This window comes from Sturnus vulgaris, chromosome 1 (genome assembly GCF_052056855.1).
Source record: "Sturnus vulgaris isolate bStuVul1 chromosome 1, bStuVul1.hap1, whole genome shotgun sequence".
In the NCBI taxonomy this organism is placed as follows: Eukaryota; Metazoa; Chordata; class Aves; order Passeriformes; family Sturnidae; genus Sturnus; species Sturnus vulgaris.
The window spans coordinates 131,840,575-131,851,623 of record NC_142243.1 but is presented as its reverse complement, the minus strand read 5'-3'; the positions used below and the strand labels follow the sequence as shown (position 1 = coordinate 131,851,623).

Below are 11,049 nucleotides of genomic sequence, written 5' to 3'. Positions count from 1 at the left end.
CCAACAGTCCTTAAAAGAAACAGCAGCTGAAGAAACTAAATTACAGATAAAAGCAAGGAAAGTTGAAATACACACTCAAAGTAAATAGTGTTATTCTGCAGAGAAAAATGTAATCTGACAAAGAAGTTAAGAGCTTAATTATTAGAAGACCCTCTCTCAGTTTCACTTCATCCTTTTAATGCATAGGGAAGTTCAACAGTATTTTCAAATGCAGTTTTTCAGAAGAGCTCAAGTTTAACTGCTAAAACACGGAGGATAAATTTTGTTCAGAAACAATTTTATACGGAGTGGAGCATTGCCTGAATACAATCAGTTATTTTAGAATTCATTTTACAGTAGGATCCTAAAACTTAAACAGATAAGCTTATTCGTACTAGGAAATAAGTGAACTATTTGAGTACAAGATAAAACTGACCCCAACAAGATTTGCCACAAATAAACCAATTTATTACTTTTTGGCAAGTCCCATACAGCATGAACAAAGATCTTTCACTCACTATATTAAATTATTTAACTTTATACAAACTGTAAACATCTTCAACATGACAAACTCTTGGTACAGGTGTTACCCAGTTCTGGCATCTTTTCTCGCTCAGTTAATCGAACAAAACTGAAACCCAAAACCCCAAAGAACTGCATATCTATAAAATGCAGCATGTGCATTTTATATCACATCAATTCTAAGCAATGCAGAGAACAGTACTTCTTCGTACTATTATCTTTAGTGAAATTTGTAATGGTATTATGAATAGAAACATTTTTTCCATGCTGTTGTATCCTATTTTTTTGTTTGAAATTAAAACCATCATTGTATACAATCAAGGTAGTAAACCGAATTTTACAGTAAGCCAGCTGGTCTGGTATATAAACCAGCTATATTTGTTATACTGTAACAGATAAATAAGAATGTAAAAACTCCTGATCTGGTTAATACTTTGTTTTCCTAGCAGGCACCAGTCTGGAGAGCTGCTTGTCCAAGAACTCCTGCTGTTAGTATCTGATTTTTTCTCTCTCTCAAAGTGCTTTAAATCAGACATAATCTGACCGATAAAGTAATCATTTATCTCCCTCTTAAGTAAGAGCAGATTTTTCTAAGTTCCAGGAATGTAAGTCTGCAGGCTAGCTTTACTGAAAGATTACAAGATACATACTGTTAGGTCATAATCCTCAAAGTAGGGCAAAGGTGTTTAATCTTTTCATGAACCACTTTTCTCCAAACCAACTCAGCAGAAGAAAAACACAGACAATTCTTTAATTGACTAAGGCTTTTTAAAAAACTCAAAAATCACTTTCTTGTTAAAAAAATGGCATTAAAACTTTGGTTTCAGTATGCTCCTAATTTTCAAGTCACATTTACAACAATCTACATCTCTGATGTAAAAAGTCAAGCCATATTAAAACCTTTCCATTCTCTGTGCCTCATAAGAAGCAATTAAAATAAACATAATTCGTTTTTCCAGATCACCTTCAGTTACTGACAAAACCCAAGGTGGTTATTTCTACAGCTGTGTGTAACCAGCTGTTTTAAGCATTACAAAACATCACACTGTAGATGACAAAGTGCTTAGATCAGCAGATCCAGAAATTATGAGTTCAGATGAGTTTCAATACCTGAAGTGAGGACACTGAGGAGCTCTGTAAGTTTTCTGATTCACCAAAATGAATAGGTGAAAGATTATGGAGAATAAACAGTGCAGTTAACTTGCACTGACAGTATAATGTACAGTCCTAAATAACAATGCTCCTCTTGCACATGAGTTGAATTCCTACTGTGACCTGCAAAGAATAAACCCTACATCAAACCTTGGTAAAAATCTTACATGAAAGTCTTTTAAAAGATTGTGCATGTCCTTCAGCCAAGCAAGATATTCTGCTGCTGGATTTACTTCCAGATCTTCTCTGCCCAAATAAAGAAGGGAATAAATCCTACACTGTTGAAATTAGATCCTGATAGGGCTACAAAAACACTGCAGAGGATATTCCATAACCAAAATATCACCAGTTATTTCAAACGGAATTCTTCCATTATTGTGAAAATCTGACAGAAATAATGGAATAGGAACCTACAGGTAACCTTAAATCTTCAGCAGAAATGCAGATTAACCAAAACGAATTTTCATTACTTGATATTTTCTCTGCAGAATTGAGAGGAAGCTCTATTGAAAAAGACGTGATCTACACAGACACCGTTCTACAGATCTTCTAAACATAATTAATACCAACAATTTCACAATATTGTTGTGTGGTTTTGGTTTTTGTTTTGTTTTGGTTTCAGTTATTTCTGATTGATAGTCAAACCTTGCAGGCCTTTTATTTTTTTTTTCTAATTTATAATCCATTCCATTTACTTTCCAGTCTTACTGGGAATTTCCTGGAGCCCAACACACCACGATGCAACTGTTATCCACGTGAATGTACAACTTTTGTATGCTAGCTGCTGTTTTCTGTAGCAGCATCTGTTAGAACTTTTACAGAATTGTAATGTTCTCCTAATCCATAGGCATGCCTCATATACCTAAAAAAAAGTTAAAGAAATATGTTCAGTTTAACAAAAAGTATACATCATGCCAAACAGTAACAGCACTAGAAGACAAATAAAATCAAGCTTTAGCAAGAAAAATAGAAGAGAATTGATAAACACAACTTTTAATTCTGATGACTTCCGGCAGTTTGACAAATACTCTGAAGAAGGAAAAAAGTTTCCTCCATTTTGTATCAATGTCATTATTGCTCTGTAATTATTCAACAGGTAAAATGACCTTGCAGCATTCTCTAAATCAGTGACTGATACACATCAGACGCTGTCTAATTACAATTTCTCCAAAATAAGTGTGTCAATCAGAAACAATTTCTGACCTGCACAACTATTACTCAAGCAGTGTTTCAACATCAGATGCGTAACAGAAAGTAAAAGAGCAGGTGAGAATCAAAGCTGAGGCTGTTACAAAAATAACTGCACTAAATTTAAGTGATAAAATTAGATACTTACACAAGTATTATTGGTTTGCCTGAATATTCTTCACCAACAACAATGGGAGGCGAATCCATTTGCACTACTTCAATAGGTGTTTGTAAAATGTGTGACAAAGCCCTTAGCTTTAAGGCAAAAACAATTTAGTAATAGGATTAAAGACAATGTAGGCAGGAGACAGGAAGACTAGGGATTTAATTTTAGCAGATGGTTCAAACATAACATTAGTAATATTTTCAGAAAATAAACTTTATTAAAATAAGCAAAATTATTTTAACTTTTAGAACTTTAATTGAAAACTCATTGCCTTAAACTAATCATTGTCTAGAGGATGCAACACTGGGCTAGTTTCATTAATTTGCTAACTGTTCTTTCATAAAATTAAGACAAACTAAAATAAATACATATTTTTTGAAGCTCAAGTTCTCGTTTACATGACAACAACCTAACAATACTCCCCCACTCATAGTGTCAGTATTTCTAATGATATTTATACCAAATGAATTCACTAACTCGCATGCTGTAAATACATCAGAAAAGATGGTGGGAAAACAAAACAACCTACAACCACAAGAAAAAGTTCTAAATAAACTATTTATGACTATGCTCCCTTATGCCTTCAGATATTATTTTTAAAGAAGCCCTTTTTAAAAGGTATATTCACCCACTTCAGAATTTCACAAATAAAAATTATCAGTGCAATACTTACTTCCAGCTGACCACCCCATGCAGCTGTATTTGCTATATCATCACAGTATTTCTCAAATTCCTCTGCAGGGAAAGAAAAGACAACTTTTAGTACTTGTCTTGTTTGAGAACAAGCAACTGATGAAAAACACTGATTGTACAATGAAGAACTAGAGCCAGAAAAGCACAAACACATTATAAAGGAAAATATGTTGTATTTACTGAAGAGAAGGAGAGAAAAAGACTTGTCGAAAAAAAACCCCAAATGCATTCTGTTTTAGAAAGAAAATTTCAGACTGAAGAAAGGGATAAAAAAAAGAGTATAAAAAGAAGTATAGCTAATACTTTAAATTTTTTATTCAGAGAACAACAGGTAACAACAAACATGAAATTGCATACAGTTTTTTTCCTGTTACGTTTCAGAGGATGTTTAGAAACTTTAGAAAAGAATATGACAGTGAGTAGTATATCTAGTTCTTACAGTAGCCAGGTGTCAGGTATGTTTTAAAAATCTTGCAACTGCATGTAGTTGGTTAAGGTTTCTTTAAATTTCCAGATTAGCTACCTTGTTTTTAACCTCTGAAGTATTTATTCTCAATAAAAAGTTCCTTTGTAAATAGCTAATTAAAATCTTTTCAGATCATCTTCTACACAAACCAGGTATAAAATGTGTAAATTATAAACCCTCGAGCTTTTGAACCTTACATACAGATTTTGAGAAAGACAATCTTCAGATTTTCTGAAGACTGCTCAGAATGACTTTTCATTCATTTCCTTTATAACAAAAAAGTACAATTCCCTGTTGCTGTGCAGAATTTTATTCAGTATTCTCCTAGGACACATTTAACCTGCGACAATAATCTCTGTCATCATGGGAAAGACAGCACCCAGTGACCACACGAAACCCACAGCAATGCCTATTAAACAAATGTAGCATTAAGTTAAGGAAATTTATGCAGTCATTTTTGTGGTGTTCCAGGCATAATGAATAAATCATGTATTGCTTAAATAAGAGGTACACAAACTCCGTTTTTACTCAGCCTACACCGTTGCTCCACACTAAAGCTCTTTGTACTTTTTAGTTCAGTCTACTTGTAAAAAAAATGTTCCAAAATACTTTGCACTGAAAAAACAAGATAGGATAAGAAAATGCATCTATTCGAACTATTATAAAATAGATTTGCTTGAATTTCATACCCATTTTTAACAGCTTTCCTGTGTGCATTGAAAACAGCAATATAAAACTTGACAAGAAAATCACTCCAACCGGGTAGAAAAGCTGTTTATAGTAACAAATAACATCCCAGAATGAGTTCACATCATCTAGTAACCAGCAAGTCCTGTTTTGTTTTTATTTAATGGGGAAAATATTTCTTAGATTAATTTAAAAAAATATATTAATTAGAGATCTAGGTGTACCAAGTTTCACAGCAGATCATAATTCTGTGCTCCATGGAACACAACAAAGTAACAAAGTTACAAACACCGTAGAAGTCTCAATTCAGCTGTAACTGAGATTTATCAGACACAGTGATAACAGTTTTTAAAATCTCACATGCTACAGATCTTACCTTTGCTATACATATCTCCAGTATTAGGGTTTGTAAGAAAAGGCAGGAAGTCATCAAAGTGACTTTGCATATACTTTGCTGTTTGGCTTCTCAGAGTGGCAACAGTCCAGGAATTTTGGTGATCCTTGAGCTGATCTTCAATAGCTCTGTACATGCAATGGCCATCTGAAGGGATTTGTTTAATCTCTAACTGCCTTGCTGCCAACAGGGAGGCAAGTTTCTGACTTTCAAGATGTCTAGCACCTGTTAAATTTTGTATCTCAGCTTCAGCTATTCTTTCTTCTCTTTCTTTCTCCAAAGCAGCTTTTTTCTCCTTAAATTAAAAACACACAAAAATTACATCAAATGTTAAAATTTAGAATATGCTTGTATGGTTCTTGGCTTAGCGCTTGCTTCTAACTCTTCCAATTTTTTCTCAGTACATTCTTATCTACAAAATATTTCTCTGAATCAGTACTACCAAGTAGAGACCTCCTAAACCCAAACTTTAGCACTGCTAAGTGACCAATATATCCTAACTGCCTCCAACACCACACCCAAAATTATATGACAAGAGAAATCTTAATTACAGCAACATGCAAAATAACACTCATATAAAGGCTATTAATCATAGTCCTTTCTTCAGGATCAACTATTTCAACACTCATGTATGGGAATTCTAATTAAACATCAGAAAATACTGCTCTTTCATAACAAGTGTGAGATCTACCAGTTAAGTATATGACTGCATAATGGAGCTCATGCCATGAAACTGAAACTCCCTCAGGATAGGTACTCTATATGATAAAAGACTGCTCCTAACCTAAAGGATGGATAAGAAGGCATGTAGAGAGTATTAGCAGGGATGCAATAATACAAAAAGAAAATTACTTTCATAGAATGTTTCATAAGATCATGCTGGTGTTAACAAAGGAGCCAGAACCAAAGTAAACAGCAAGTAAAAAAGGAAGCAGTATAAAGAATGATCTTCCTATTTTCAGACTTAAAATTCACCACAAATCAAGACCAGACTGGTTTAGACAATAAGAATATAAGAAAACTAGACCAAGGTTCCTGGTTTGCCTAAACAGGGTGCCATGAATTATGAACATCCTTTTAACATCTTTGTAGTGATCATGTAACAGGGGATGAAATATGCAATAAAGCATTGTTCCCCTGGTCCTGACCCAATATTCATGTAGGCACAAGGAGAATGTTAATCCATCACAACATCTGATGTTTAACCAGATCTAAGCCTAACAGACAGGACGTTAGGTAGTGTTTCTTAACAACTCAATATTTTAAAAGAATTTCTTCAGTATTGATGTTCTTTCGTTAAATGTGTAAAGTATTACTAGTTGCATAATTTCCACATACTATTTTGATTCAATTATTTTACTTCTTTAATAATACTTTTAGTGAAAGTCTTTCAAAAATCATTTACTTTACTTAATTTCTTTTTTTATGGCTCCCATTTTCTGACCTATTCTGATTCCTGGCTCATGGCTGAGGGTAGAAAAGTACAATTATTTCTAAAATCCTCACATATCTCTAGGCAGCACTTTAACAGATTTTCAAGGCACCCAGTAGGTACAGAATCAATACAGAATTACCCAGGTAATGTCCCCTGCAAAATTGTTTACCTTTGGCTATTACAGTTAGGTTTAGTTGAACATAAAGTCAATCAGTTATTTGCAAAATGTTTAACGTGAAGTCATACCCGCCTCTTCTGTGCTTTTGATATTCGATGATGCTGAATCTGCTGCTCTACTCCTTCAAGCTCTATATTTGCAACCCCATCAGCTATGGAATCTGTCTAAAAAGAAAAAATAAGTTAAATGTTCTTATTAGTATAAACAATAACTAAGATATGCATCTTCTGAAAAAGTTTTAAATTCTCTTCCAGGGCATTTTTATCAAGTTTAACCACAGAGATCTATGTATAGCACAGAAGCCACCAAAGCATTTCACATCCCAAACTACTGTCTTGCATTCTGTTACTTTTCTGCAGTCCCAACAGAGTTATGTGCATCTCAAATTTAAGCTGTATGTTCTCTTACATACTGGAGAGTGAATACTGCTTACTGGCTGAAAGGAAAAGCTTTCTTCACCATGCCAGCCATTAGCAAGTTCTGTGAAAATTAAAGTAGAAGGGCCCATCCCCTGTATCAAAGCATAACCAGCAGTTGAAAAAGACTGAGCTCAAACTTCCCAAAAAATAAATGACAAACCTAACCCAGTAACTGTAAGAGCCATACAAAAAAATCAGTTACACTGTTGAAAAAATTGCAAGACAAAACACACTGGATGAGTCAAACACTTGTTGAAGGTCATCAATACTTTAGTATTATATACAGAGGGACAATATAACAATAACTTGAAAAATAATTCTCTAACATTTACATTACATGAGTTACTCATGTAGCCTTAAAGACAACACCAAATACTACTTGTGCTGGTGCACCTTTCCCCCACTCTACATTTAATTTCTGTTACAGCTTGGCATTTGTGATTTTCCATGTAAGCCTCCTCCATGGAGTCAGTAACAGAGTAAATCTTGCCATCGAATTTTGTCATGCTTTTGCAAATTTATATTAAACTTGCTTTTGAAATATCTTTTACAGCCATTCTTCAAGCAATCAAATCACTCTCAACAGTGCTCAACAACAAAAACCTCCTACTGTTAAAGGCCGCTTCTAGCACTGCCCATTTATTCTAAGAGCTAAAGTTTTCCTAAGTTTAAAAGCTACTAATACTGTGAAGAAAATGATAAGTACTTTGAGGTGTTATTTCATTATAATTTTAAAAAGTTAAAAAAGCCCTAACACAAACTGTACCTGTACAACTTCGTCTGAAGCCAGGGCACATACCTTATTCTGTTCAGGTGAAGCTTCCTTCAGCTGCTTTAATTCCTCCTTGTGCTTCTGTTCAAGTTCTGCCTCTAGTTTGGCAACTTCATCTGCCAGCTGTTTTCGTCTCTTCTTATCATTCTTGGGAACAGCATTTTTCATGCCTTGAATTTTTGCTGTTAGAAAAGCAGTGTAATAAAATAATATTTCTTAATATATACTCTATAGTCATTGCAGAAAATGACTGCAAGTCACACAGAAAAACTAATTTACAAACATCAACAAATCAGTATAATAGTTTAGCTGTGAGACTGCCGCTTATGATCCTTACATTTTCCAAATGGCTATATTTTGTCTTTAAAAGATGCAAACTGCCTTTTATATTCTTTCTCTGAAGAAGAGAAAAACTTATGCCAGGTTACTAATAAAAATACATCTGAACTTCATCAGTGCACCAGACTTTGGCCTGTTGCCTTCAAAAAGATTATGAGGGCATCAAAATATCAAATCTCACAAGAAAGAGGTGCAATTTTTTAATCACACAAGACGCAGATTAAAATTAAAACCTGAGTTTACCCATCCTTAAGACAAAGTTTCTAAAAGCAAAATGGGTATTCGAAAACAAAAAAAAAAAACTTAACTTGATTAAAGTCCCTAAGTATTTCTAGGCTGTAAGTCAATGCTTCATTTCTAAAATCACGGAATAGTTTGGTTAGAAATGGTGTCCAGAGGTTACCTAGCTCTGTCTCTGCTCAAAGTGGGGCTGAACTCAAAGCTATATCAGGTTATGTTAATTCAGATGCACCTGAAATTTATTCAGGTGACTGTGCAGTCTCCAGGAACAGGCATTCTGCAACCTTTCTGGGAAACATTTTTTTCCAATATTTAATTATTCTTGTTATGAAAATATTTTCCCTTATTCCTCCCTTAAGATTTTTCTTGTTGCCCTTCAGTCTGTGTCTCTAGTCTATTCTCTCTACTTTGATGAGTCTGGCTCCAGCCATTACACAGTGGAAACTACAACCAGACTCCCCCATAGTCTTCTCCTCATGTGTTCTTAAATGAACACTCCTGCTACCTCTGTCACTTCAGTATTCACTGTTTAAGAGTTACAGCAGCAATTATTTAACACCCTGCTTGCTATTCATCACCTGTACATTCTTCTATCCTTCACCCTTGACTGACACAACTGTGAGCTGAAGATGATGGCAGTGATAATGAAACTTTTCAAAGGGAGGCAGGAAGAATGCTTATACTGAAAGATTTATGTGAAGCATTCAGCCCCACCGATGAATAACATGAGTATGACAGAAAAGCACCCTTGTTCATTAAAATTAACATAATAGAGGAGAAGGGAATTCAGAACATAAAAGGCACACACAAATACACAGAGGAGAAAAGGGGGGGAGGGGTGAAGACAAGTACCATCAACCGGAGAAGGTGTTGGATTTTCAGAGGTTGAGATGCACCTTGTGTTAATTGTTACAAACAGTTTTGCTCTCTGGTAAACAGTCATCAATGCACATACCAGGAACGTTTTTTTTCTAGTAGGCACACACATTCCTGTAAGTCACCTGCCTGTCCCAATCCCCTGCCTTGTGTTTACCTTGTGTTTAGTGGAGAACAACCATTATCACCCTCTCTAGGTGTAAAAACCCTCTGCTCCTCAGCCACTCCCCATCAATGTGCCAAGTACCCCAGCTACCTATGACAATGCTTGATTCCTACCCCTCTTCAATTTCAACCAAATCCGAGGGAGGAACAGGCATCTCAAAACAGTAAGTTCCTAAAGATTTAGTGATAATTATATAACCTGACCCCTCTCTTCTTTAACCCTCTGATAAAAGGCTGCAGATGAGCCTATTTCAATGCATACCAAAAAAAAAAACCTAATCAAGGAAAAGGCCGTATCACTATCAATGAGAAAGGCTTAACAAAAGTGTTATAATTAACTATGAAACTCAACAGAATTCATCCAACAGACCTATTTAATTATATGAATATATTGTAATAGAGTAGGTCAATATAAAAGTGTTACAAGTTCATATTGAAGCACTGTAAGACCACACAGGTCTTTTACTACAGATACTTTATTATGGCTGGATAGGACATGAAAATTCGGTTCAGGTCAACTGCACTTGGAATGAAGAAACGTAACAGGCTGGGCAGGAAGAGCCTCTAGGCAGGCTTTTCAATCTAAAATGTATTAAATTCAACTTAAAACCAAAGTACCAAAACGCGAACATCACGCCAATGGCCCAGCATTAATTAAGTCGCAGGTCCCGCGCATCTGCGGCTCCCAAGGCCAGGGCAAGGCGAGCTCCGCAGGCCGCCCGCAGGACCAGCACAGCCCAGCTGCCACACCGCTGCCCGCCCGCCCCAGGCCGCTACCGCCGTCCTCGTCCCCCTGCGAGGGCACTCCAGGGCTGCTCCCTCCTTCTCCACAGCCGCCGCCGTCCCTCCCGCCCCTGCCGAGCGGGGCTTGCCGCAAGGGAAGGCGGAGAGGGGATACCGAGCCCAGCCGGCCCCGCGTGTCGCCACCGCCGCTCCCCAGCCTTCCTTCTCCCCGCCCGCCCTGCGCCGGCCACGGCGCCCCTCACCCTGGAGCTCTCGCTTCTCCTTGCGCTGCCTCTTCACCAGCTGCTGCAGCGGCCCCTCGGCCTCCTGCTCCTCGCCCCCCGAGCCCTCCATGGGCGCTGGGAGCCGGCGGGCGCCGCTGACCCCCGACCCCGGCGGGAGGCGGGAGCTCCCCGCGCTTCCGCCAGCGCCGCCCCGCCCCGCCCGACACCGCCTCCGCCGCGGCGTGAGGGGCCGAGCGGCCCGGCCTCCCGAGCCTGGGCTGGAGCCTGGGCTCCGCTCGTGGGAAGGAGAGGAAGCGCTTGGTTTGCTCAGGGGCTGTGAGCGTTTCCGTCCGCCCATACCTGCGGGGTACTCGCTCCTGCCGCAATGTCCCCGTAAAGCACTCCCATGGACAAGTCTGCGCTAGGAAAAA

General features: G+C 37.4%; 1 protein-coding gene across 2 annotated transcripts; it reads right to left on the bottom strand.

Annotated features, from left to right (window-relative positions):
* Positions 1-425: 425 nt before the first annotated feature.
* Positions 426-10,801, bottom strand: OTUD6B (OTU deubiquitinase 6B). Of its 2 annotated transcripts, none has more exons than XM_014890744.2 (7): positions 10,658-10,801; positions 8,079-8,233; positions 6,929-7,024; positions 5,230-5,542; positions 3,681-3,742; positions 2,990-3,096; positions 426-2,515 (listed from the first exon to the last, which is right to left on the bottom strand). In XM_014890744.2, exons 1-7 carry the CDS (start codon positions 10,746-10,748, stop codon positions 2,431-2,433), a joined length of 909 nt encoding a protein of 302 aa, XP_014746230.1. In that variant the 5' UTR covers positions 10,749-10,801; the 3' UTR covers positions 426-2,430. The 2 variants fall into 2 exon arrangements, with proteins under 2 accessions (XP_014746230.1, XP_088033249.1); XM_088177123.1 differs by lacking the exon at positions 10,658-10,801 and adding an exon at positions 9,483-9,677.
* Between the last annotated feature and the right edge of the window lie 248 nt (positions 10,802-11,049).

What these genes read in the sequence shown, in the direction of transcription:
- OTUD6B (XM_088177123.1), bottom strand. Translation starts at nt 9,618, where the DNA reads ATGTGTGTGCCTACTAGAAAAAAAACGTTCCTGGTATGTGCATTGATG. An exon ending in AACACCTTCTCCGGTTGATG is followed by an intron (nt 8,234 to 9,482) that starts GTACTTGTCTTC and finishes CTTTTCTAACAG; the next exon opens with CAAAAATTCAAGGCATGAAA. An exon ending in GGCAAACCAATAATACTTGT is followed by an intron (nt 2,516 to 2,989) that starts GTAAGTATCTAA and finishes ACTTTTTTTTAG; the next exon opens with GTATATGAGGCATGCCTATG.